This window comes from Nycticebus coucang, chromosome 12, assembly GCF_027406575.1.
Source record: "Nycticebus coucang isolate mNycCou1 chromosome 12, mNycCou1.pri, whole genome shotgun sequence".
In the NCBI taxonomy this organism is placed as follows: Eukaryota; Metazoa; Chordata; class Mammalia; order Primates; family Lorisidae; genus Nycticebus; species Nycticebus coucang.
In genome coordinates, this window is record NC_069791.1 from 11,766,197 (window position 1) to 11,793,387 (window position 27,191).

Genomic DNA, 27,191 nt, shown 5'->3' on the forward strand with positions numbered 1-27,191 from the left:
ATAAGCTCATAGAAATAATGCAACCAGCCTGTGGTTTCTTGAATATTGGAAGAGTCAGGATTTGTCCCAAGGCCCGCCTGACTCCGTCCAAACCCCATGCCCTCACCCTCTCTGTCATGTTTTGCTACTTCAAAAATAAATGTAGAATAGTGGTTACATGGCAGAAATCCAGGAAGCAGCATTAATGTTAGGAAACTGATCAAGATATCATGAAAAGGGGCCCCAGCACGTGGATCACCTGGCCTCCTGAGATTGAATGAAATGATTTAACATCAATGAGTCCAAGGAAGGAAACAGGGTTTGAAGCAGGATCTGCTGCCCTCTGGTGGCCATTTCACTGCTGCGCTGTTAGTTTTGTATCAATTTTTCCCAAAGAGGAGTTCAACTGCTGCTTTAGACTTAGAGCCTGGTACCCCTCTCTCCTGGCACAATCTTAACCCAGTAGCTTTTGTAAAAAGATATAAAAATTATAACTTCAACGAGGCCCCAGAATACAATAAATGAGATTTCAGGCTGGGCACAGTGGCTCATGCCTGTAATCCTAGCACTTTGGGAGATGGAGGCAGGAGTTATTGCTTGAGCTCAGGAGTTTGAGGTAATAGTGAGCTATGATCAGGCCACTGCTCTCTAGCCTGGGTGACAGAGTGACATCTTGTGTCTAATTTTTTAATTTTAAAAAAGAAATTTCAAAGTGAGATGCCAAACCCATCATATGAATAATTTGAAAGGAAATTTTTAAGAACTAGTTTCTGACCCCCTAAAGTAAGAAGAGGGATATAAAAGAGGGATCTCACTATGGAGAGGAGAGGGGATTTGGTGAGGAGGAAATGTATGGAGAAAACTATGCCGTCAGCCCCATCCCTACCCTCCCAAGGAAGGAGAGAGGGGTCTCCTCCCTTAGACCAGGTTACCCCAAGAGCAGATAAGTGGGCCTTAGAGTTGGGGACAGAGTGTTCTGGGTGCTGCCCAGAAGTATAGAAGGAAAAGAGGACTTAAGAACTGTCATGTGGGCATCCTGGCAGAGCTGCTGCTGAGACACCCTGGGCCACAGGTTTGTCTGACAAGGGAAGAACCAGCTATGGGCCCAAGTAGAAAAAGATGGGTCGTTCCCATCTTGGGTTCTGTGCAGGAGCGCTACCTCAAGGGACAAAAGGACACCAGCCACTGAGGAAGGAGTCTCAAGTTCCTTGGACAAGGAACCCAGGAGAATGAGGATGACAGGGCAACTCAGGACCCAAGAAAACCCCCTGAGAGAATAATCGTCAGGGGAGATGGAGAAGAGTCTGAGGACAGTGCCAGCTGATGGGGGAGGCTGAGCCCCAGCTCATCTCAAACTGGCTTCCCCTGCCCATCTGCTGTGCACCACCCCACCCCTCAGCAGCTCACCTTACCCCGAAGCAACGTCTAGTGACAGTGGGAGAAGGGCCAGCCTGAGGGGCAGAGTAGGAGGAAGAACATGACAGATAAACAGAACAGAAGCCAGCCACTGCCCCCTCACCCACAGCAAGCTTCCAACTGAAGTAGGGCCCAGCAGGCTGGAGAAGGGACATTAAATGGTTTCAGGGTTTGATTCGTACATTGATCTGGTCATTCTCATTTCCGAACAGAAACCACCTCTTGCCTAAGAATGAGCAAAAAAGTTAAGAGGCTTTCCTGGGTTTTTGCCACAAAGCAAGGAAAAAATTTACCCCCAATAAACAATAAAGGAATGCTTTATGGGAAACAAAAAGTACATGAAAGCAAAATGCATCTTGGATTGTATAATCACAATGCAACTTTATTTTTTAATTATACCACAAGTTGTGGTTGTTCCTCATACAATTTCCCCTTCAGTGGGACTGAGTTGCAGGGACCCAAGACTTTCCCTTCGAAGTCCTCTCAGCCTCCTTTTCTCCAATCTAGAACACCTCTGCCCTGTCCCTTCCCCTCTTTACCCCCAGTAGTCTCCCCTTGAGACCAGCCCAACCCATCTAGGTGTGCTGAACACTTCTTCCATTTCCTGGGCAGGGGAGAAAAACACAATGCCACTGGCCTCCTGTACCAGCTCCAGCATGGCCCCGCCATCTGTGGTGGGTTGAATAGTGTCCCCATAAAATGTATATCTACCTCAGAATAAGGAAATAGGGTTTGCTGATGTAATTCATGACAATTACAGGATGAAATGATGCTGGAGCTTCAGTGACCCCTAAACCCAATGAGTGGCACCCTTATAAGAAGAGCAGAGGACACAGACATGCCAGAGGCCACCACACAAAGAGAAAGGCAGAAAGTGGAGTTATGCTGCCACAAGCCAAGGGACACCTGGGGCCTTTAGAAGCTGAAAGGCACAGAAATGTTGTTCCCAAGAGCCTGTGGTCCTCCTGACACTTGAATTCAGATTTCTGGCCTCCAGAATTGTGAGAAAATAAATTCCTGTTGTTATAAGTCAATCGGCCAGAGGTACTTTGTTACAGCAGCCCTGGGGACCAAACAGCATCTCCTCCCATCTCTCCAGCAGCAATCAGTGACTGGGGCTGGGAAGAGTGGGGGCGGAGCATAGGGCTGTATCTTTCAAATGACCCTCTCCCTCTACACCCCCTGCTGAGCAGCCCCAGGAAAAAGGCTGGCATCTGCTCTCCCAGCCACCTATAACAACACATCCAGAGCCCAGGGGGTCCTTCCCCTCCCACTCCTGGTAACCTACCCTCATCCTGTCCTGTGGCTGGGGAATTTTCCATGCTCTCACCCTCAAGTCAAAGTCATTAGATTTAATCATTAACAGGGCAGTGTTAATTAGCAGAACAGGATGATTGTCCATGCTGCTGAGGACACAGCTGGACATCAAGAACAGCTGCCCCAACAAGAGTAGAGAGGAGCAGGACCTGCTGAAAAGCAGCAAGTGGTGTCCTCCTGTAAACACCTCCTCCAACTCCCAAAGGCACTGAAATCCCATTGATCATTCCTGCTTTTTCAAGATTCAAAGGAGAAAATATTTGACAGTGCATAATGGGTGCTACTACCTCCCACCCCTCACTGTTTCTGGGAGGGATACCTGTTGTTAATTCCGTTTTAAGGATGAGGACCTAGAGGTTCAGAAAGGAGTCTACTTGCTCCAGGTCACAGGGCTACTAAGTGGCAGGGCTGGGATTTGAACCCAGGCAGACTGCTCCAGAGGCTGCGCAGTTTAACCACCATGCTGAAAGGACCCAGCACAGAACAGATGCAGTGGGGTCTGAGCAGAGACCATGCTGACCTCCTTCCCCCTCCCCAGGCCACTTATTCCACAACATCACATGCTTCTGCTGTTGCAATAGTCACAGCTGACAATTACTTGGCCACCCTACCGCCACCCTGGCTCCTGCTAGTCCATAAGCTATCAGTGAACAGAGATGTATCTGTTTTGTGCTCCGCTGTGTCTCCAGTACTTTGCATGATGCCTGGCACATATCAATACCCAATAAATATCTGTTAAAGAACAAATTCAACCTTTCATGGGGTTGGGAATGGAAGGGGCTTGCTAGAGGCAAGCTAGGGACTGGGTCTTCTGGGCTGTTGAAAATGCATCTCAAGAGGTCATCTGGTCCATGCCCCAGCTTCAGACTGAGCCATTGCCTGGCCATAGCCACCAAATTTTGTTTACTGGGGACAGTGTTGGCAGGGCTTCCGGTCCTTGGGAGAGCTGCTTTTTCTCAATTAGCCTCCATTTCCCCCACTCTAGCCTGTGGCAGGTGGATTGGCTGTTCTCTAAGTTTCTTCCACCTCTACCAGTGGTTTTTGTGGTTCATAAAGAGACAAAGCACTTTGGAAATGAGCATCCCCTCTGTTTGAGTCACCAGCTCTGGCCCCATTCCCAAGAGTGCCAGCTGCAGGGGGCTGTGCACCCAAGCCTGGCAGAATTGCAATGATGGGCTTTTTCACAGGCAAGTGGGACTTACACAGTCACCTCCTTAGAGGCCACACATCTACTCCATCGCTGGGCCTCACAAGAAACTATGGAAACTTCTTGCAGAGAGACTGTCTAGATGGCCTAAAGCTACACAGGACAGTCTCACTGCAGGGTCCCATGCCTCTGTTCCAGGGCAAGCTCCCCTTCTGGCCATCCTCCTTCACAAAGGTTGGCCCTTAAAGACTCTCAGTCATTCCAAAATGAACAAAGCCACCCCAAATGACAAAGATCCATTCCCCAGTGAGAATGTTCAAAGTATATGCCACAACCTCGGAGGTTATTTCAAGAGTCTGCAGAATGTTTGAGCAGCTGCAGCAGGTTGGTATAAGCAGATGGTTTCCTCAGGGAGCACATGGAGGGGTCGCTGCTCCTTTGGGTATATGGAAGCCATGTGTCATCTTACCTCCTCAGAACTGTGTGTGAAAAGCATACGTGCATCATGAATGTAATACCAGGAGTGTGTCCCTGCCGCACTGGCCTGGCAGGGAGAAATGCAAAGATAGAGAGGTAAGGTCCTCAGAGCTCTGGTGTTCTGAGACTTCCTGACTGTGTGACTGGAGCGTCTTTAACTCAGAAGGACTGAAGAGTTAAACAGAAAGAAACTGCGTAGTCACCTGGTCCCCTTCATTTTGCAAATGAGGAAACTGAGCCCAGTGCAGGAGAAGGGAGTGGCAGGGGAGGAGGTGACCCCAGAGTCACCCTGAGAGCTAGTAGCAGAGGGAGGACTTGAACCCTGACCTTTCAAAGGTGGCCCAAGTGGCCAATCTCTACACTACCCTGCCTTTGAAAAGTAAAGATACTAATACCTGCCCTCCCTCCCAGTCGTTTGTGAGGATTAGTGGATTACTGCATGGGGAGGTGAGTGGAGGGTGAGAGGGGTAGAGAAATAAAAGCGGAAAGTGCTGAAAGCAAACAAAGAGCGAGAGCCCAGCCACAGAGCAGGGGAGGGTGGGAGCTGTTAAGTGGCTGTATCATCAAGTCACACCCCCATAAGCTTAAATATTTCTTGGGCCCAAGTGCAGGACACACAGCTGCTGCTCCTCCAGCCCAGCCTGTGGCTGCAGCAGGGCCATGACGCTGGCACACTCTGAGCACACTAACAGAGACAGGGGAGCTGAAGGAAGGGTTGAGATGAGGAGGCTCTAACTCTTACTCACTCAGGAAAGGCTCCAAGACAGGCATCGGACCTTGTGCATCTCCCCGGGCCCGTGTGTGAGCAACCCACGCCTTCTCACACCCACAAGCCTAACAGGCACTCTCACACAGCTCTGACATAAATAAAAGTCAAAACAGCAACACACACCTTCACAGACAGACCCATTCCAGCTTCTCCCGGCACCAAAGGCGTGCCCAGCCACCTTCCCCTCCCTACTGCCCACAGATGCTTCGCCCACCTGCCCCAGTCTCCTCCCAAAGCCAGTACGGGGAGCTGTCTCTCTTCCCTCTCCCTTTCTCCCCTCCTCTGCGCCACCCCAGCACCATCTGCTCCCGGGACCCCACCTCCCACACAACCTCTCATCTGCCATCTCCCAAAGCCCAAGCTCCCTTGGCACCTCCCCTTACCTGTGGCTTTCCAGACAAGGGAGTCTGAGAATCTGGGACTTGACAACATGAAGTGTGGGTGGAGGGCTTTGGGAGGAATTTCCCTCAAAATTTCCCTCAAAATCTGAGGAAAGGAAGGGAATTTGAAAGATGACTAGGCAAAGGGGATGACCAGGTGACAGTGAGGATCTTCTTAGCAGAGCCGGAAGAGGTGACCCTCCCCAGTTCTGCCGATCTACTAGGAGACAATAATACCCGCAGCTATCAATTCATTGAGGAACTTTCACATGCCAGGTACCTCCCAACTCAACCTTAGGAGGTGGGAACCATTCTGTCCACTTTACAAATGAGGTTGAGGCTCCCCAGAGATGAGGGTGTGAGAATCCTGGACTCAAGTCCCATGGCCCTGGAAGAATGGGATAGGGAACAGACAAGTCCGCTATTTAGGGGATACTTGGAATCCTGCTCTGTGTACATGTGGTTAGGAGGTGGGGTGACCAAGAAGGAGGCCAAAGCAAGTGACTGGGCCCTCTCTCCATCCCCCAGCCTTACCCTTTCTGCCCCAGTGCCTTCACAGTCTCTCCCTCCACTGTCACTTCTTTAGAGCAGAGAGGTTGGGATCAAGGAGGCCAGCTGCTTCCTGGAAGGCCCTGCTATACCCGGATCAAAAGGGCCCAGAAGGTACAGGTGGACAGTAGGGAGTCATTCCCAGAGTCCAAGTGACAGCAAAACAGGGGCCAATGAGCATGCAAATGGAAGTCCAGCTGGCCCGCTGGGTCTCTATGATCCCAGCCTTGCTCTGAGAAACTGAGCCTGGTGTGTGTGTAAAAGGATACGGCTGGGGGCAGGGCAGAAGAGGTTATTTTGGGAGGGTAGGGAAGGGCTGCCCAGGAGAGGAGACGCTGAGAGTTGAGGCTGACCCCTTAGAGAAGAGGATGACATAGCGTTCTCAGAGAACCAGGCAGCTGCTTGGTTTAGGGTTAAAGAAAAAGAAGAAGGAAAGATCCCCTGCCTCTCTTCCTGCACTCCCTGTGCTCTCCTGACCAGCACCAGTCCTTCTCTCTGCCCCGCGAAAGACATCCAGCCCTGCTCGCCCCAACACCTCCCCTCCCTCTGCCCAGTGACCCCCAACCCAGAAAGGGCACTCCAGCTCCTGTGAACATCCTGTCTCCCCCACTTGCCAGTCTGGACTGACAGTTTAGCCCTACATCAAACCAGCAAGTTCTCCACACGGTCTAACCCAGGAGTCTCTCTCTCCACTCCCCAGCCTTCACCCCTTGCGGGCCTTTCACCGACTTTATGATCCCCAAATTTAGCAAGCAGAATGCGACATCTATTTCACAAGCGTTATTGGCACCCCACCCCATTACTCCTGCCGATTCCCAGATGGTCCTCTCTCCCCAAGCCCTCCACCCACTCCCATCCGCACTTCAGGAGAGATCTCCCTCTGAGGCTGAGGTCCTCAGCTCCCTCTCCATGCCGCTGAGTGAACGGGTTTTCACCTCCACGCTAATGTTTTTCTCTCAAGGGAAAGTCCCTCTCAAGTCTAACCTTAATCCCTCCTGCTGCATGCCTACATCTCCTCTCTATCTCTTCTCCATAGTGCAACCGCCTTTAAGATGATGATACATGAAATCTTCCTCTCCTGCAGCGCCCCTCCACTTCCCCAGCCCCTAAAACCTGCCCCAGCTGAAAGAAGTTCTTCGTAGCCGCTTCCCACCTCCACTCCCTGCCCAGAAGTCCGCAGGCATCTACCCCCTCCATCGACCACGACTGCCAGCGGGCCACGCCCGGACAAGCCCGCCCGCGGGGCGTTGACCCCCGCAACCGCCAGCGCAGCCACGAGGGGGTTAAGTTCCGGGCCGGGGGAGGCGTGGGGCCGGGAGGGGCGGGTGCGGAGCCAATCCGGGGCTTCGGAGTCCCGCGAGCCGCGAGCGGGGAGCGCTGAGCCGGGAGCTGGGAGCCGAGCGCGCCGGGCTGGGGCCGGGGCCGGAGCGGAGCGGAGAGGGAACGCGCCCGCCCCAGCCCCGAGTCCCGCCGCGTTCCCTCCCTCCGCAGCGCGGACCCCGCGGCCGCCGCCCCAGCCATGGAGCAAGACAACAGCCCCCGGAAGATCCAGTTCACAGTCCCGCTGCTGGAACCGCACCTTGACCCCGAGGCGGCGGAGCAGGTGCGGAGCAGGGCGGGGCGGCGGGTACTCGGCAAAAGACGAGGGACCCTTGCCCTGGTGGGCCCCACGCCCCTGCCTTGTCCTTCTTAGCAGTGCGCCCTTTTGAGGACGACTGCGCCCTGAAGGCGACCGGGGCGGGGGTCTTCTGTCCCCTCCCCCACTCTCTGCATCTGTGCGTCTTTAATAGTGACCCAAGGACTAACGCCTCCACTCGGTGCCTATCCCGAGAGTCACTCTCTTCCCAGACCTGGGATAGGGGAGGCCTCGACCCCTCCCCCCTTAACCAACCCTGCATCCCCCACCCAGTCAACCCCCTTCGGGAGTTTCTGAGTTAAAATGTATCCGCAGCAGTGAGGGAGTGGTTGGGGACAGGGTCGGTAATGGAGGGAACCTGGGACTGTGGGAGTTGGAAGAGAAACAGCTTTCCTTGTCCCCTCCTAACTGGGGGCCACCTTGCCAGGCTCCAGAGACCACTGACAAGAAGAAGCTGAGGACAACTGAGAGAGCTGGGGCTTTGGGGAGAGGGGCAGTCTGCACACTGAAGCTCCCTTCTCCTGCAAGTCTGGGCACTTGGTCCTTATTCCCAACTCCTGCCCTTTGGAGTGGGGCTGGGGTTGGATGGAGTAAGTGGCACTGAGAGGTCAGAGGTGGGGGCTTTCTAAGGGCCAGGGTCCAAGGTGAACACTGTGCAAGGGAGAAGCACAGTGACAGCCTTGGCTATAGGGGTGGGAGTCCAGGGCCCTGGCCCAGCCTCCAGGCCTGGCCTATTTTTAGCTCAGAGCAGCCTGGCATAGGGGGCAGTGTACTAGAGAGTGTGAGCAATTGTGTGTCTCAGTGAGACTGAGCATATGTGTGGAGAGGATAACTACCCATGGTCCTTACTATTGCTCATTTGCCAAATATTTGCTTATTTGACCGTTGCTCCATTTCTTTGTGTTCTCTGTCCATTTGCTTAGACATCCTCATCCCTACAGAATATTAATTTCCCACAAGGTCACTTCTGTGTTTCCTCAACCAGCTGCCAAGCTCCAGCTGGACACCCCCACCTGAAAAAAACTTTGTGACCTCTTGGAAAAGGCTGGGGGGTGGGTTTTGCTGTCATTTTTCCTCCAGCTGTTTAATAGAATCAGGTCTGAATTCTGGAAGGCACAGGGCATGCACACTCTGTCTGGAACTTTAGCTTCCTAAAGCAGAGGTAGACGGTACCTGTATCTCCTCCTCTCCCTGGCCTGAGCCACATCTCCAGACCTCCAGGGTGTGACTGGAGGAGGGATTATAGTGAGAGCTCACAAACCTCCTGAGGATGAGGAGGATGGAGAGCCACTAGCAGGAAGAGTGTCCCCTTGGAGCCAAGGGAAAGACTGTTATACTTGGAAGCAGAAGACTGGCTAAGACCCAGAAAAGAGAGCTCCAGAGGGTGAGCTGTGAGGGCTGGGGGTGAGACTCCAAGGAGAACTGCCTCCCCCTGGCACAGCCAGGGCCTGACACCTGCTTCTGTTTGGTACTGGAGGAGGCAGGTGTGGTAGGTGTTTGCTGGGAGGAGGGGCAGGGCAGCTGGCTCACGGATCTGGAGGACAAGGGAGGGGCATGAGGCAATGGCAAGGAGCAGAGGAAAAAAGAGAGCTGGGACTTAAGTCTGTTTTTCACTAATCTTCAGAATCTATGATTCCTAGGCCTGAAATTCCACCTGCAGTCTAACCTCAGCCCCTCTTGTGTTACCAAGTGTGTAGGCAAAAAGCTTGGTGAGTGCTGCCAACCCAGACCAACACAGGAGGGCGACAGGATTTGCAAGCTCTAAGTTACAGAGCACAAAGTGGCAGGGGTGGAGAGATGCCCACAACTTGCAGATCCTTGGCACAACTGGTTTGGAAATATATCAGGGGCAAAGGCACCACTCTCAAGGTCCTTGAGAGCTAGGATTCGGGATACATGCAAGAAAAAGACAAGAGACCATGTACTCATTTCCTAGTAGCTCAGGGGCCTGGGAGGTAGTTCAGGAAGTCTGACTTTCCTCCTCTTTCTGCTGTAGGATATCACAGTTCTCAAGGACTCTGAGTGCTTAGAAACCTTGTCCAAGGCAAAGAAAGAGCTTAAGGAAAGGACCAATTTAAGATCACAGAGCCCTGCTGCCCTCTCAAAGGCCTGTCATCACACTTGCAGTCTCCTCTCAGGCTCCCAAGTCAGATGTTATTTCAACTCACAGTCCACACCCCACGCTCTCCGTGTCTCAGCCCGTACATCCCCACTCCAGGATGGAAAGAGAAGGAGGCATGTTCTAGTACAAGGCCGGCCCCCCACCCCACGTGGTGAAGCACACATGCCCACCTGCTGGGGCAACCCACAGTTCACGTCTGTGCAGTATACATGTACACACACACACACACAGGGCTGGCGCTGCCGGGGACCTTGAAATGTCATCAAACACAGATGCCACTGGATTCTCCTGGGAAAACAATGCCCTACCCCCCACAGCCCCCCATTCTCTACATTGTGTTGCTTCTTTGGGGCGAGTCCCTACTCAGGCTTAAACAGCCAGGCCTCTTGCTATAGCTGGTACCCACTTTTCTGAGCAGAAAGAACAGTGTTCACCACTCCCATCCCCCCCTGCCAGTGGTAATGATACTAAATAGTGGACACACAAAGGTGAGGATTTGATCCTTCAGTGCCCTTGCCCGACTCTTCTCAGTCCTGGATGATTTTAGCCCCCCTTCTAGCCCCACTGGACTTGACCTAGTGGTAGCTGCAGAGACTCTAACCCCCATCCTTCTATTCATTTCCAAGCCTCTCACAGGGATGTCCAACATGCCTCCCACAGCATGCTGATTTTGTGAGGACCTTCTGTGTTTATCCGTAGTGTCAGATATCAGGAAAGTACGCAGCACAGGCCTTTTCTTTCTTTCTTTCTTTCTTTATTTTTTTTTTTTTTTTTTTTGCTCATCATGTTTCGTTATGTATTTAATGTGTGACCCAAGGCAACTCTTCTTTTTCTAATGTGTGTCAGAAAAAAAAAAAAAAAAAAAAGGTTGGACACCCCTGCCTCTGGAGAAAGGGAAAAACTTTACCTCCCAGGAGTCCTTGGACTAACTTCAACAATAGTCAACTTTATTGGCAGCATGACAAAAGAACAGCAAGGGTGAGGGGCTCAGAAGCCCAGCAGTCTATCAGCTTTATATATTAAGTTTTTAGATTGGAACCAAGAGCCCAAGATAAGATTTTTCAGCTAAACTTTAGACCCTGACCTGGCTTCTCCTCATGTTGTGCTTACCATGGCAAGGATATCCCAAACCCTATTTCTTTTCTTTTTCTTTTCTTTTCTTTTTTTTGAGAAAGAATCTCACTTTATCACCCTAGGTAGAGTGCTGTGGCATCATAGCTCACAGCTATGGGCTCAAGTGATCCTCTTATCTCAGCCTCCCATGTAGCTGGGACTACAGGCACCCCACCACAGCACCTGGCTGTTTTTAGTGATGGGGTCTCACTCTGGCTCAGGCTGGTCTCAAACTTCTGAGCTCAAACAGTCTACCTGTTTCAGCCTCCCAGAATGCTAGGATTACAGCCACCACGCCCGGCCACCAAACCTTATTTCTTGCCAAATCAGAAAGGTAATATGTCCAAGGATAAGGAGGACACTGGGGATGGGAGCACAGACCAGGGGAGATGGAGACCTTCCTTCGCTATGCTGTCCTGCAAGGCTGGGTGTGCTTGAGGGATGCTCTCTGTAGGTACTGACCCCCCAAAATGTGAATGTCTACTTGAGGGGTGGGTAGAAGGTGGAAGGAAATCTCTATGGTGTCTCAAATTATTTCTGACCATTGATCGAAGATGGACGGAAGGACAGCAGGCCAGAGATCAATACATCAGAGCAGATACGCTGCTGAGATAGAGAGCGGGGGCCAGAACCAGGGGAGATGGAGAGATGGAACAGGGGCATGGGGGCCACGCAGGCAGTGGTGTTGGTCTTTTGGGTCCTCAAGAGTAGCTGTCCCCTAGGGAGGAGGATGGGTCGAAGCAAGGATGTCTGTGCTGGGGCACTGGGTTCAGTGTTCCACGGCAGTTTCTATGGTGTGGTAGAGAGGCTGGCCTGGATTCTGCTGCCGAGTGGTGCTGGGTGGGGCTTTGATGCTTCCACGTGTACTTCACCTCTTCCCCCTTTCCCACTTTCCCTCAGATTCGAAGACGCCGCCCCACCCCTGCCACCCTTGTGTTGACCAGTGACCAGTCATCCCCAGGTAACCCAAAGGATGGGTTACTGAAGGGAGTGGGGGCTGCTGCAGGCAGCTGGGTCCCAGAGAGAGGAGATGGGTCCTAGAAGGAAGAACAGATCTGAGGAGGCAGGAGTCTCAACCCCAAAGGCAGGAAAGTGGCCTGGATTCACAGCATTTCCTTTCTTTGAGGAAGATGGGACAGTGCTAGGAAGGGGAGGGGGACCACCTGGCTCCCAGGCCCCCCCAGGAATTGGGGTGGTCAACTGAGTGCTGGTTGCTGCGGCAACAGCCTTTCAGGTTTCTCCAGCAACTGAGATGCTGCTGCCCCCACCCCCAGAGGCAGTGTCAGCTGTGAGGGGGAGGGACCGCCTCCATCAGCTGTCTTCACAGCCCCCAGAGGGGAGAGAAGGTTAGAAACAGCTCAGGGAGCAGCTGGGATTCTGGTCACCAGCATCCCCATCAAGGTCTAGGGAGAGAACAAGTTCCCAGAGAATGTCAGGGAAGCTGGCGGGGAGTGGAGGAGAGGAGTCAGCTCAGAAGCTAGACTGGAATTCGAGGTTCCTGTGTCTCCTACTTTTCTCCAGCTACTGGAAATGATTGTACCTTCCAGGACCCTGCATAAAATAAATTTCCTGTTCTTTATCAGCAGTCCCTCCTAAACAGGGCTCAGTTCTGCTTGGCCCTGGGGAGGTTTGATTGGAAAGAGAAAGAGACATGGATACTTCAGAGGGAGGAAAAAAAAGCAAAAAGACCACAAACCCTGCTTTCGGGGAGCACAGAGTCAGGGACAGGACTCAGACTCAGTGCAGGGGGTGGAGGCAGCTGGCAGAGCGGAACTAGGTCTAGGGCAGTCATCAGGCCAAATGCCTGGGGCTGGAGGTAGGCAGAGATCTGGAAGGAGGTGATGGCAGAGCCTCCTCCCCTGGGAGGTCAGCTCTGTGGGAACCTCTGGATTTGCTGTCCTACCACCTTCTCCTTTCCCTGTTCCTCTCAGAGATAGATGAAGACCGGATCCCCAACCCCCTCCTCAAGGTGAGCTGGTCCCTCCTGTTTGGCCCAGAGAACCCAGAGATTCCTTGGGGGATGTGCATGAGTGGACCACGTGCCCCTCACACACACACACACACACACACACACACACACGGTCTTCTCACTCACTGTTGTGGAGGTGGCTTGGGAATTTTCTTCCCCCACATTTGGAAGCTCACACCTTACCCCCAAGCTCCAGTCCCAAAGTGCAGCATGGCTAAGGTGGGGGTGGGGGGGACGACTGGCACCCACCTATGCTCTGTGTCCTCCACAGTCCACTTTGTCCATGTCTCCACGTCAACGGAAGAAGATGACAAGGATCACACCCACAATGAAAGGTTTCAAAGACCCTCCCTATCCCTTTTCTCACCTCTCTTCCTGGAGCTGGGGAGCAGACTTAATGACCCCTTTGGAAGGGAGGTCATTGGATCTGCCTTTACCATGGAGGGGCTGTTGCTAGAGGAACTGAGGCTAGAATCACAGCTCTGCCACTAACTAGCTGAGTGGCCTTGGAGAAGCTGCTTAACTGACGTGCTGAGCCTTGAATACTACACTATGTCAGATAAGTAAATTATGTGCGCTCATCAGCACAGTGCACAGCCCACAGAGGTACTCAAATGTTTCTTGACTCTACTTTGCATCTTTCCTCCTGCCTCCAGGGGAAACCAGACATCCTGCAAGCTCTGAGTACCTTTTGTTCTTAAAGGCTCTTCCCCTGCCACCCCTTACCTGTGAAGGAAGTACTTTTTATGGTCTAGCTTCTGTCCATCCTTATTGCCCAGCTAATATCTGCCCCTGTTGAGATGTCAGTGGATGGGAAAGTTAAAACACCCTCAGTGTGCACTGACCCTTTCCTGGGGCTACTGGATTTGGGGGTCCATGGGGGAGATTCTAGGCGGTCATGTCCCGTGTTCCCTCCCTTTCTCCTTGCCTCCAGAGCTCCAGATGATGGTTGAACATCACCTGGGGCAACAGGAACAAGGAGAGGAGCCTGAGGGAGCTGCCGAGAGCACAGGGCCCCAGGAGTCCTGCCCATCTGGGATCACAGACACAGGAGCAGAGTCAAAGATGGTCACCTCTGGGACAACACAAAGTATGTGCAGGCTGGGGAGGGCCTCAGGCATCCTGTTTCCCAGCCCAGCGGGAGGCAGGCCTGACCTAGTTGGGGGAGGGGAGGACTAGCTGGAGCCTGGAAGAAGGCTAGTAGTAGCCAAAAACAATTTCAGGGATATAGATATATCTGCATGTTTGCATACATTTGAATTTCCACCTTTCCTTACTGAATGGCCAAGCCCTCCCAACTCAGACCTCAGAGATCCCTATTGTGGCTCTTTAGGGGAACCTACCTTCATAGGAACACCACTCACAGGTGGAATCCTGGCTCTGCTGCTTGTCACTTTTTTTTTGAGACAGAGTCTCACTTTGTCACCCTCAGCAGAGTGCTGTGGCATAATAGCTCACAGCAACCTCCAACTCTTGGGCCTGAATGATTCTCTTGCCTCAGCCTCCCATGTAGCTGGGACTACAAGGCCTCCACCACAAGGCCCAGCTATTTTTAGAGAGGGGGTCTCGCTCTTGGTCAGGCAGGTCATGAACTCTGCCACTTGTCACTTTACCAGCTCTCAAGTAAGAGGCCTTGAGCCACTTACTTAACAACCTCAGTCTATAAAATGATAATGATGATACATATTTAATTGGGCTGTTTGTGAATATTAAATGACTCTGGTTCTTAGCATGGCATCTATCAAATACAAAGTATACAATGAATGGAAGCTGGTAGTGATGTTAATACTATGTACATGTTCACAACCTCTTATCCTAAATATATTCCACAATTAAGAATTTTTCCAATTTTATGAAGGTGATATAGTCATATATATTGTATATGACATAATATCCCCAACAGAGTACTGTATAATCAAACACATTAGTATTTCTGCAATCCAGTGAATGGTCCCACTAAATTGGATAAATAATAAAGATTAAAAATAGCCTCTTATCAGTTGAGGTCAAGTTTAGCCACACATTGAGTTTATACTCAAGTTTTATTTAACTTTTTTTAGAGATTTTATTCTTTCTTTTTTCTGATTGCAGATAAAAAAAATAGTGGGCCTATAGTAGTAATTGTGATCAGAGAAAAATCCTGTTGTTCTTGCCCAAGGGCACCAAACTGAGCCTTGAGTCTTTGGAATATGGGAAGTAGTGAGCAGAAGCAGTCACTTCTCTCCAAGGCCTCTATAAATGCTACCTCTTCCACTACCCATTTTCCCTCCTTAGAGCCTGCAGAGTCCATCCCTAAAACTCAGGAGAGGGGCAGTGAGAAATCCAGCACAGAACAACCCTCAACCCATATACGACCATTGGATTCCTAGGGGACCAATTTGGTAAGACCCCAGGGCTGGGCTGCCAGGTCTGCAGGGAGAGCAAGCTGTACGGATGAGGAAGGGGCTAGTATTTGGAGCCCAGAAAAAGGGAGACGAGGGACCAGCTTCAGTCACTGAAAAGTTATCCTGTATAGTAAGAGAACTTACATGTCCTCTGACAAAGAGAAGAGGGACTGAGCTACGGCAGGAAGGATTGAGGTTAGAGTTTATGTAGGACTTCTGACTACTGGAATGGGTGATAGAAGTAGGCCATGGATTTGTTTTGATAAAGGAACCCAGAGATCCTCACCTGCCCACCATGGCAGTGCCTAGAGGCCCACACATTAAGTTTCCTAAGTTTTGATTTTACAATCCTCAGTTCCTCTGCATGGACCTGGAAAGGAGCAGTGACTATTATCAGACATTAGCATACCCTTCTTGAGAAGAAGTTAGATGCTTGACAATGGCATGGTCAGGAGGGGAGGGGACATAAAAAAATTAAAAAAAAAAAAAAATGACTCTGAACCTCTGGCCTCTCACCTCTTTCTGCCTCTTTCCCCCCACAACAGGTCTGAGAGAAGAGATATCCTGGAATCAAGACTGCAGTTTGGGAATGCATGGACACTGGATTTATTTCTTATTTCTTCACTTTGGGGGAAATTTTCTCGTTTTTAAAAAGTGATAAATTTGATGTTAGGTCTTTGGCACTTTCCTTCTTTCATGAGTCAGAGAATCTTTTCCCTCCCTCTTGTCCTGCTCTCTTGGGGGCCCCTTCCCCTCCTGCTCAGTTGCCTTTGGGAAGGAAGAAATAACCCTTGAGAAGGAGGCGTTCTTCCCCCAGCTCTGCCTTTACTTGCTTTGGGAAAATAGGAGCCTCTGGGCCTCTCTTCCCACAGATGGGTGAAAGGACTAATTTCCAAAGTGCCAGGAAGGAAGAAACCCCCCAGGTTCTTTTCTTACTGAGGAAAGATCTGACCACCTGGCAGACCCGCCCTGCACCTAGAAGACTAGGAGGCTAAGGTGGCGCCGTGCCGGGCTGTGACTGTGCTGTGGCCGCCATCTGCTGGACACACGGGGAACTGCGCCGTAGTGTTCGGTCTGTGGGGAAGAGTGTTATGAGGGGGATGCCTCCTTGCCTGCCCATCAGGCCTCAGCTGCCTTCCTTTTGGATTCCCTCCTCCAGCTCTAAGACCACGAGGCCACATCCCTTATTCCAATCCCTTAGCAAAGACAGAGAACATAGTAGTTACTAATGAAGAGGCCCTTGCTGGGAATAAGAAGGGTCATCTATCCTCTTGTCCTGGACACTGAGGGTCCCAGATTAGACAATAAACAAGCATAAGTGAAGAAACTTCCTCAGATCTTCACAGCCAGGCCTCTGGTGCCACTGCTTTTTTGCTTCCGATTAATATGAGGGTAGAGAAGATAAGGTTACAGTGTTTGCTTTTGTTAGAGTCCAAGTTGTAGTTGTGCCCCTCCCACTGGTGGTGTGCCATGTACCCTTAGGTTGTGCCCTACCACTGCTTTGGATTTTCCCAGGTGGTGGAGAGAGAGAAAAGGAGGGAAGGCAAGATTTCTTTCCCCTCGTTGCTGAAACAGCAGTGTAGTGCAGTGAAAAAGAGCCTGAGACGTGTAGGTTCCACTTCTGCCACACACCTGCTGTGTGCCCTTGGGCAAGGCCTCACCTCTCTGGGCTGGGCCTCAGCTCACCCACATACTACACGTTCATACATTTATATGTGTGTGTAAAATAGGAAGAACACCTTACCCGGATTTTTGTCATGCTTTAAAAAGACATGCTCAGTTAGCATCCTCCAGTAAACACTAAACAGCCAGGCCAGGTCTCTCTTCTTTATTTATCTGGCTATAGCAGGGTTCTGGGAGACCAAGGGTAGGGGTGACTCACATGCGTCTCTGCCTCACTGTCAATGGGTAGGAGGGACAAGTGTCAGGGCAGCAGGTCTAAGAGACCATGGATATGGATTTCACACGCACAGGGCCCACTGTACAAATGCATGGTTGGTATTTACAAGAAAGAAGGGCAGTCACCTGGACTATAGCGTTTCCTGGGACGAGGTGGGAGCAAGAAGCCTGAGGAGAGGAAGGGGCCCTGGGCCTGGCTGGGGTCTCTCCAGAGGCCTTGACAGCAGCAGCCCTGAGCCCCTCCTCCATCTGCTTTCCCCCCACCACTCCCTAAGTCCCAAGGGAGGAGCCTCTTGGCGCCTGCAGCTGGGCCCGTTCTGAGATGGGTGAGAGGGAACGGACGCCCTCTTTTGGCAACACAAGATTACTGGATCATACCTTACCTCCCCACGCACCCTTGACCCCAACACGGCTGGTCTCTCCTGCCTGGGCTGATAAGATACCTCCTGAAGGTGCTTTGCTGGGGACTCCTCAAAGCACTTTACAGACATTGGTCGGATGGGAACCTCCCAACCCCAGGGGAGAGGGAGGAGATAAAGAGCTTGGGGGACTCAGGGCAAGTGACGAGCCTGAGACCCAGACCAGTCCCAAGGAAAGGCCTCCTCTCAGCCCCTGGTCCCAATGGCTCTTCTTTTCCCCCCAATCACTATTCAGAGTAGGCAAGAGGGAAGGTTGCTGGGGGTTGCGCTGGGGATGAGCTGGAGCAGTGCAAGTCTGCGGAAAAGAGGATGTTCCCCCTTCCCAGGTCCTAGAAAGGTACAATGCCCTGAAAGAGCCCACTCCACTCCACTCCCGCATCTAGGGCTCTGAAAATCTCCAGCTTTCCTCTTCCAGCCCTCTCCAAGGGAGGATCATGGGAACCCAGACCTGCCAGCTAAGATCTGGGTTGGGGGACTGAGCGAATCCCCAAAATGTATTGCTTAGAAACTTGGAGGCAAAAAGGACAAGGGAGGGCCAAAGGGGCTGGCATCCTGACCCTCCCCGCCCCCCAGGCCCTGGGAAGCCCCATGAAGCTCTCCCCTCCCAGGCAGCCATCCAGCCATGAGGAGAGTCCAGAGGCTTGGGGATGGGCACAGTGACCACTGGGAGTCCGGAGTTCCCCAGTCTTGCTGCCGGAACATTAAAGTGTGCCCCAAAGGGTGTCAGGTGGGGAGGGGCCCTTGCCCCAACCCCACAGTCTCTGGGCATGTGGCCTTCGGGTGGGTTGTCTCTTCCACAACCTCCATGCTCCCTTGGAGCAGGTGGGGGAGCCAGTCCTGATGGATGGTGCTGATGATGTTGAACGCTGGACTCAGTGAGGACCTGGGGAGAGAAAGACTCAGTGCTCCGTCTCTGCCTCCATCTCCAGCCTGACCTTCCTGCTCTGTGTCCCAATCCCCACTCGGTCCTGAGTACAGTTATGCAAAGAAAATGCCCTTGACAAGGGTGCCCAGCTAAGAGTGTGAGTGGGGCTGAACTCGAAGTCACATTTCACAGACTTCACTGAGGCCTGTGCCCTGACTGGAGTCCCAGAGGAGCTGTGTGGACCCCACCTGAGCACTGAGAAGCTGCCTCCTTTCTTCCTGCAGGGACTGTGGGACAGACCAGGACAGAGACTTCTCCACCCACCCCCACCCTAGTTCAATTCTGTCTTCACCTCTTCCATTTTACTGCCTGGAAAAGGGGAATAAAGGATCCACTGGACCCCACAGATGACCTATCCAACATGCTCCGCTGGGTGCCCAGCTCTCCCTACTCCCTCCAGCACAGGCCCACCTAGGCCAGCCCCTGGGCTAGTCCAGATTCCCATTCTGGTTGTGTTCATCTTCAGCAGGGGAGGGCGGGGCCTCTTCTTCACAGGGGGACAACTCATCAATGGACATCTGGTTGGTGATGCCTACAGAGATGCATAAAGAAAGTTGAGCTTACATAGCAACCTCAAACTCTTGGGCTTGAACGATCCTCCTGCCTCAGCCTCCTGAGTAGCTGGGACTACAGGCGGCCACCACACCCAGCTATATTTAGAGATGGGGTCTTCAAGCTGGTTTGGAACTCCAAAGCTCAAGCAATCCACCGGCCTCGGCCTCCCAGAGTGCTAGGAGTATAGCTGTGAGCCACCACCAGGCACAGCCCTTAATTTTTATTCCTTTTTTGGTTAATTGGGCTGCATCATGTTGCTCTGTGTTGTCTCCCTTGGTCAGAAGTGAGACTGGAGTACTGTGCCTATACTGTCTCAATGTGACATACCATTAAATTCTTAGCTATGTTGAATCAAAAAAAAAAAAAAAAAAAAAGGAAGAAAGAAAGAAAAGAAAGTTGAACTTAGACCAAGAAGTACTTTACCCCAGAACCCAAAAAGTATGTGGAGAGAAGTAAGGGATTCTGATCCACCACCCTGCCTTCAAGTTCAGCTACATTCAACCCGTCCCTACTTGGGAAAAGCCTGCTAAAACTCACAACCTCCCCTCCCTCACTCCCCAGCCAGGGCCATCAAGTTACCCAAACCTAACAAGGCAGCACAAGGTGGCAGAGACCACAATGTGCCCAGGGTCCCCTGGGTTGTGCAATATTATGACTGCCCCTATCTAACCTCTATCCAGCCCCCATTCTCAAGTAGTCCAGGACATTCAGCCAGTCGATCTTCACTGTGATCTAACATTAGTCTCATCAGTTCCATTCCCAACTCTAGAAGTCCAACAAAGGGTTGCTCCAGGAGCTTCAGGAACATGGACCTGCTATTGCCCCGTGAGCCGCTCCCACAAGCCCTCCCCACCCACCAAGGACACGTACCACTTGCAGCCCGCTCTTTCCACTTCTGCTTGTTCTCCTGAATGTATTTGGTCCAGGTGGCACGAAAGCTGACCACATCAGGGTTGGGGTCTCCCACTTCCACATCTAGAGAGGGCTGGCGCCATTGGAAGCTAAAAGCAGGACCCCCACACACCCACCCGGAGGGGAGAGTCAGCCCTCTCCAGACAGAACGCTTCACAGACCTCGGCGTAGAGGAAGGAGATGGAAGACCAGCTTGGGGAGCCTCCTTCTTCTCTTCTCCCTGTCCTAGAAACCCTTCGAGACCTTTCCTTCTCCCCCTAATTACACCCCTCCCTTGCCACTCCTCCTTGTAGAAGGCAAAGGTTGGAACAAGCCAGAGGCAATAAGGACAGAACTAAAGGAAGAAACAAAGTTAGGGGAGCACAGGTGTGGGTCACACCCTTCGGATCTCATCATCCTGCCCCCCACCAAGTCTAGCAAGCAGGGAAGGGGCTCCCAACCAAGGAGCAGCCACCCCCCCCCAACCCTCACCACAGCTGAGTCCAAATTCCCTCCCCCAGAACCAGGAGACCTGGCAACCCCCGCCACCCTCACCTGGGCTGGTTTTTGGACTTGGAGTCTTCATCCGAGAGGGGCTGGACACTCTTCTCTGCCACATCAGTCAGCACAGAGAATGTGGGCTCCACAATGAAGTCGATGAAGCCTGCAGGGGAAGGAGCAACACAATAAAGATGTCCCACGCTTACCTGGAGGGCTGGGCACTGCTGGGCCCCCTGGCTGCATGTGGAACAGGATGAGAAGTAATCTGGGGCCCAAAACTTCTCACTGGGGGCAGGCTTTGGGATGATGTCTCTATGATCCCAGAGACTCTTCCCTACCTTTGCAGCCCCCTGGCCTCCCACCCCAGGACAGCACGCTCCAGCACAGCAGGTTTGCCTATATAGGAAGAATGGCTTGCGGGGTGGGGACTTAGAGTTATCCTGCCCAGATCCAGACTGCTGCAACCTTTCCCCTGCCCAGTCCTCTCCTCCCTGCAGGAAAGGACACTCACCAATCTGGGACTGTGCCACCAGAGTGGAAGTGCGGTCACAGAGAGGAGAAAAGGGCAGGCCCAGCTCTGCTTCCTTGTCACCCTGGGGCGAGAGAGGATAGGGTGAGAAAGCTGGAGAGAATACCTCAGACCTACCAGATCTGGGGTGCAGTGAGAGGTGGGAGGGGGCAGTTGAAGGAGGGGAGGAATTTCTGTGCCTTTGACCTGGGAATGAGTGATGCAGATGGATGCAACTATTGTTAAGCTTTCAGGATGAGATTTCATCCCACAGGTTTGGGATCAGGTCAAAAGCTACGAGTGGCTAAATGAAGATCTGCAGTTGGAGTAGAGAAATTTAGAGGGCAAAAGGGGAGAGCAGGCTCCCAGGGGCAGTGGGTGGGCAAGGAGGCCACACTACCTGGCGGAAGAATTCCTCCATGAGAGCCTTGGTCCAGCGACTGTGGACTGACCACTGCTTGGTTGGATGGCTGATGTCAGCAGCATGGAGCAGTAGAGATAGGGCCTTGGACTTGTCAATCCTGGTTGGGGCAGGTGGCAAGGGAGAGGAGATTGATCTTTTCAGGAAAGGAAACCTGGACTGTTTCCTAACTTCCCATCACGCACCCTCTCAGACTCACACGAGCATCTCCTTCCACATAACTTCACACATGCCAGAGCTGCACCCTCATACCCCCAAACACACACATATATATAGGTAGCAGCACAGGCTAGTAGCTGAGAACCCAGGCTCTCAGAATCAAAAGGCCTAGGTTCAAATCCCAGCAAGTTGCTTAAAATTTTCGTATTTCATTTTCTTCAACCCTAAAATGGAAACAACAACACTACCGATTCTGAGTTGTTCTGAGAATTTAATGACATACAATACCTAAGTATTTAGGTGAGCGTCTGGCACATAACTATTCAGTAGATATTATTTATAATAATAATAGTTATTATAATTATGCCCCCCAACAATGACACAGCATTCTCCCCCACACAGGCATCATCCACAGAGATGAATATACACCTTCAGGACACATGTGGACTCCGTCTGTTCTCACTTACACATTTAATGCTCCCACCCACTTTTAAACAACATTATGTGCAATCACGGCATTTGTTCTGTGCTGTTTTTTCTTTTCTGCCTCACATGACTCTCCCAATAGCCCTGTCAGAGTAGGAACTGGGGACAAGCTGTTGTGCAGGGAGGCATATCATTTTCACCGTTTCACAGATAACAAAACTGGAGTCCAAAAGCATTGAATGAATTTCCCAACAATCTGGAGTGAGCCTAGCCTGAAGCTGTGCCGAGAACCCCCATTTCAGACTCCTGCCCAAAGACACACTTACCCAGAGACACACTCAGACACCTGGAGCCAGGAGTGTCTCTACATCCACATAAAGACCTGACACACCAACTCCCCCTGGGTACAACTCCCAGCTCCCACACCCTTCCCTCTGGCCTGGCCCCAGCCACACCCCACCAGAAGCCACCTCTCCAGCTGCTGCAAGGCCGTCTTCATGGATTTCACTTGCTGAAAATGGCAGGACATGTCTGTGGCCAACACCATCTCGATGACCAGGGCCCTCAGCTCTCTGAATGAACAGGAAAAGGCAAGTGATCAGCCCCCTCAGCATTGTAGGACAGGAGCTCCACAAAGTGGAAAAATGGAATTGAGGTAAGGGAGTCTCTTCGAGAGGCCAGATGCTGGCTTCTGCTCACACAAATTCATCCCTGGTGAGGTTAATGAAAATGTTCATCTCGTCATCCTGCATCATTCGGAAAACAGAGCTGATGTGGTGATTCTCCAGCACTGAACGATCATTGTACAGGATGGCACATTCTGACCTATAAAACCAAAGGTCATCAAGTCGGGTCCCCTTGCAAGAGGGACTCTGGAACCTCCCCAACCTCCTCTTGGCTCTTCCTGCCCCTAGCACATCCCCGTCCCTCACTTGGTCTGGATGTGGAAGCTGTTGGTAGTTCCTGTGTGCTCATAATCATGGATGGCTGCAGCAAAGACAATGGCCAAGACCTCAATCTCAGACAGACAGTGCTAGGGGAAAGAGACAGAGGGGGAAAGTAAGCTGATCGCCTCCAGTCACTGTCTGGGAACCTCCACACACAGGATAGACCACTCTCAGCAGGTCCCTGCCATGCTTCAAGGTCAGCTCTTGGGCTAAGGCAGCCAGGTTTCTCAGCTCCTCAAATGGCCAAGGACCTGCCTCCATCCCACCCGGCAACATTCCCACTGCATCCCAGCATGTGTCCCCAGCACCGCCCACAATGTTTTGGTCCACCCCAGGAATTTTTTGAGTTAATCCAATTTGACTCTGGAAAGGTTTTGAGATGCCATAAATGAAGAACCAAAGAGACAAAAACGGAAATGGAAGTACAGTCTAGACTTCTGGTTCTGCAGCCATAGACCCTGAACACAGAAGGGTGATCTCCGGGACACCTACCACCATCCCTGTGCGGAGCAAGAAGCAGTGGACTGTCTGGGTAACATCAGCGGCGTGGATCTGGTTGTGGTAAGGATTCTTGTACTTCCCATAGCCTGTCTCCAAGGCCTCCAGAAAAGTCATCAAAAACACAGTGGGAATCTGCAGTGGGCAGGAAGAAACAGAGATATATAGAGGCAGCAAGTGTGGGCTGCAATCAGCAGTCCTGCCTTTCTTCAGGAGGCAGCCTGCGTCAGGACAGAGCACTGACTCTGCAGTCAGATGAATCTGGGCTCATGGCTGGTTCTACTGCCTGCTGGTTGTGTGACCTTGGGCAAGTTTCGTGCCTCTCTGTGCCTCAAATACATAATGGCAGAATGAAGATAATACCACCTACCTGCAATTTAATGAGATAAGTACAAGGTACTTCATAAGTGCTCTCTAAAGAATAGCTGTAATTATTATTATTTCCCTGGATTTTTAAGAAAAGGAAAGAAATCTTCCCTTCTACCTTCCAACTTCCCTGCTCCATTCCCAAATCCAAAACCATGGAAAAGGGCTCAAGAGCAGGGGAAAGAATAAGCTGATCCAGAGAGAGCCCTTCCAGGCAGAGGTGGGCCACCTCTCCTTGGAGAAGCCTCTGTCATCACTTCTCTTCACATACGTCAGCACACCCCACACCCCAAGCCCCACCACACACACACACAACCAGCAGGACTCAATTGTGTCCCCATCTCTGTATACAAGTGCTTGTATCCATATATCTCTGTATATGCTTGTTTATGTCTGTGCCCTTCAAAAGCACCAAGGCTCCCAGAGGGCACGTCTGGTGTCTTCACCTGCCCCTGAATCTCCTAAGGCTGACAGGGGCCCAAGGTCAGGACTCAGGAAGCTTCTGTAGAGATGAGCAATAGAGTGACAAGAGGCACAGAAGATGCCACTAGTCAGTCAGACCCTGACATCTTCCACCCGCACCCCTGGAGGGCTGTGCCCCAAATTCAGGGAATTTTAAAGGACTGTTTCCATGACAACTGCCCTTGCTATTGCGTTGCCATGGTGTCCCTAGAGAGAAAGGAAGGGAAAGGGAGGAGCAGAGGAGAGGCTAGGTGCCCAAGAAGAGTTATGTGGGGTTTCAGGAGGGCAGATCAACTGGGGTCACTACCATGGGAGGAAACCAAAGCCATTAGCACCTCTCTTCCTCTAACTGCCTGGGAGCAAGGCAGACTGCGCCTGGCCCAAACCCAACACGGTCCCCTCGGGTAGGAAAGTAGAGTTTGGGAGAAGCCAGTGTCCGAAATGTGAACACCAGTTTGGAGACATGTGAGCTGGGAAAAGTCTCAGGGAAAAAGAGAACTGTGCTATTCTTTGTCCTGGAGAGGGCAGAATTGAAAGGAAGAAAGTGGAACTGCACGGGACAGGGCTCAGGAAGACACTAAAGAAAGTCCCAGCTGAGCATCTCAGGGAAGTTTGGAAAACTCTTCACTGGAGGTATCTCAGATGGAGGAAAGGTTCACACGCAAAACAGTCTGTGAAGGGGAAAAAGGGGATGGGTGGGATGGCCTCCCCAAACAGCCTGGGCAGGGACCCTCCAACTGGATGCCTTTGACTGCCCCCTCTTCAGGCCCTCAAAACACACATTTCCTTCCATCTCTAACATCTGCTGCTGCTCCCAAGTGCTGACCAAATGTCCTCATGAGGACCCTGCAACACCCCTCAGCCTCCACTTGTAGTTTTTTATGTGAAAGTGTTTTTTCTTCCCTTATTCCCTCCCCAAAGATAGTCCCTATTATTACAGGATCCGCAGAAGACTTTAATCCCATATTATTCTTCCTGGACAGCCAAGCTGAAGAACAAATGGAGTCCACACACCCTCCCAGCCCTGCCAAGAGCTGATCCCCTCTACAAAATTCCCTGCACAGAGACTAAAGCGGGGGTGGGAGGAATTCTGTTTCCCTTCCCTCCTTGCAGGAAACAAACACAGACACTGTAGTCCCAGAGGGCACTGCTGACAGCATCTGGACTCTAGGCCTCTGGTATTTACAGGCAGGAGGCAGAACAGCTGAAAGGGGAAGTCTGCAAGCCAGCCTGGAGAAGATAAGTTGGTGGCGGGGAAGCAAAGGGGGAGAGAGCAGAATCCCAGGCTACACGGTCTCAGAGCAAGATCATCTCAGGCTGGGACAGTAGTAAGTAAAATAAAGGCTAGACTTGGGATGAGCATGGGGAGACTTCTCTGACGTTGAGACTGAGCAAGGAACCAAGGGAATCTAAAAGATTGCTGGGAATCTTTTAGAACAAGAATGAGAGCAGTGGAGAATCCCGCCTGGAGGCAGAAGTAAAATGCTGCCCAACCTTGAATCGGCTGATGAGGTTATGCCGAGTCAGCAACTCAAAAACGATGGTCCTCAGGGCATGGTCATCTGCTGCTCGGTTCAAGGAAAAGACATCAAAGCACCAGAGGTCCAGGTTCTGTAGAGAAATAGCAGACTAGTTTGCTTCCTGCAGCAGCAAGGATTACAGTTAGACTTCAAGGAGAACTTTCCAATGAGTTTAGAGACTTATAAAGCAGGAAAACAACAAGGCAGTAAAGTGGGCCTCTTTTACTCAGATAGAGGGAGAGACAAAGTGGCAGGGATTTTGCCTATGGAGGGGCCAAAAGTTGTTTCGACAAACTTGGGACAGTTAAAGGGAAAGGCAAAAATTATGCCACAGTCTAGAAGTCCTAAAAGCTATTCCATCCCCCAATCTTCTCTTTCCCCAAAACCCAGGAATCACCTTGAGACAATTGAGTACTGCAGTAGAATAGGTGGGGCCCACAGAGGTATATGTCCTCCGGAACATCCTAAGGGAGAATAAAGAAGAAGATAAGAAACCCCAGTACAAAGGTCTGAGGTGTGGGGGTCTGGCCAGGTGGGGTTCTGGGACTGTGTCATAGACTCTTAGGATCATACGGCTGTGGGGGGAGGGGGTGGTCATGGAAGAACAGCTGGCTGGGAAAAAGGGGCATAGTTAGAGGCAGAGAGAGCCTGAATGTGGGCAACCCTCACCGTTCCACGAAGATCCCAGCCTGCACAGCATGCACAATGCTCCGGAACTTGGGCTTCTCCTCTGCTCGGCGGCCTTTGGCCCGGGTCTGCTGGGTGAACGTGGAGGCCAGCCAGTCTCGCACCTCTGAAGGCACAGCATCTGACCGCAGCTCTTGCAGCTCATCCTCCGTGTCCAAGATTTGCCTGAGACCCCAGAACGGGAATCACAGAGGAAAGATAGCAAGTTCTTCCTCAGCCTAGAGACCCTGCATCCAGTCACCCACACTCATTAATTCTCATGCAGCTGTCTCCAACCCTCCCTTTTCTTCCTTTTTCTGTATCTTTGTATTTCTATATCTCTATGTAACATCCCCAGTACCAATGAAACAGGTCACCATATGAGGTAGTGAGCATCCCAGCTGTGGAAGTGTCCAAGCAGGCAATGGAACACCATCTTTCAGGAATGCTGTGTAGCAGCGCTTCCCAACAGAAATAAAATGCAAGCCACGTATATATGAAATTTTAAATTGTCTAGGAGCCACATTAAAAAGGTTATAAGAAATAAGTAAAATTTGGGTGGCGCCTGTGGCTCAAAGGAGTAGGGCGCCGGCCCCATATACCGGAGGTGGTGGGTTCAAACCCAGCCCTGGCCAAAAACTGCAAAAAAAAAAGAAAAGAAATAGGTGAAATTTATTTTCATGATAAATTTTATTTACCTAAGATCACCAAAATTTTATCATTTCAAGATGGAATTAGTATAAAATACATTAACGAGATATTTTACTTTT

The 27,191-nt window shown here is 51.4% G+C and overlaps 2 protein-coding genes across 6 annotated transcripts in view; one reads left to right on the plus strand and one right to left on the minus strand.

The window, feature by feature from the left end:
- Positions 1-7,372: 7,372 nt before the first annotated feature.
- PPP1R1A (protein phosphatase 1 regulatory inhibitor subunit 1A) lies at positions 7,373-15,938 on the plus strand. Its single transcript, XM_053557387.1, has 7 exons — positions 7,373-7,637; positions 11,806-11,866; positions 12,837-12,874; positions 13,146-13,209; positions 13,809-13,964; positions 15,149-15,255; positions 15,804-15,938. The coding sequence occupies exons 1-6, from the start codon at positions 7,554-7,556 to the stop codon at positions 15,241-15,243; spliced, it is 498 nt and encodes a 165-aa protein (XP_053413362.1). The 5' UTR covers positions 7,373-7,553; the 3' UTR covers positions 15,244-15,255; positions 15,804-15,938.
- A 1,133-nt stretch (positions 15,939-17,071) lies between these two features.
- Positions 17,072-27,191, minus strand: part of PDE1B (phosphodiesterase 1B) — a 34,069-nt gene continuing 23,949 nt past the window's right edge. For all 5 annotated transcript variants that reach the window (XM_053557379.1, XM_053557381.1, XM_053557384.1 and 2 more), the window contains 13 exons: positions 26,425-26,607; positions 26,153-26,219; positions 25,730-25,846; positions 23,402-23,542; positions 22,895-22,995; positions 22,662-22,787; positions 22,433-22,534; positions 21,357-21,477; positions 20,960-21,041; positions 20,503-20,611; positions 19,927-20,057; positions 18,913-19,033; positions 17,072-18,459 (listed from right to left, as the gene is read on the minus strand). In XM_053557379.1, coding sequence (XP_053413354.1) covers positions 18,930-19,033; positions 19,927-20,057; positions 20,503-20,611; positions 20,960-21,041; positions 21,357-21,477; positions 22,433-22,534; positions 22,662-22,787; positions 22,895-22,995; positions 23,402-23,542; positions 25,730-25,846; positions 26,153-26,219; positions 26,425-26,607 — 1,384 coding nt within the window. In that variant the 3' untranslated portion in view covers positions 17,072-18,459; positions 18,913-18,929. The remainder of the gene's footprint in view (positions 18,460-18,912; positions 19,034-19,926; positions 20,058-20,502; positions 20,612-20,959; positions 21,042-21,356; positions 21,478-22,432; positions 22,535-22,661; positions 22,788-22,894; positions 22,996-23,401; positions 23,543-25,729; positions 25,847-26,152; positions 26,220-26,424; positions 26,608-27,191) is intronic.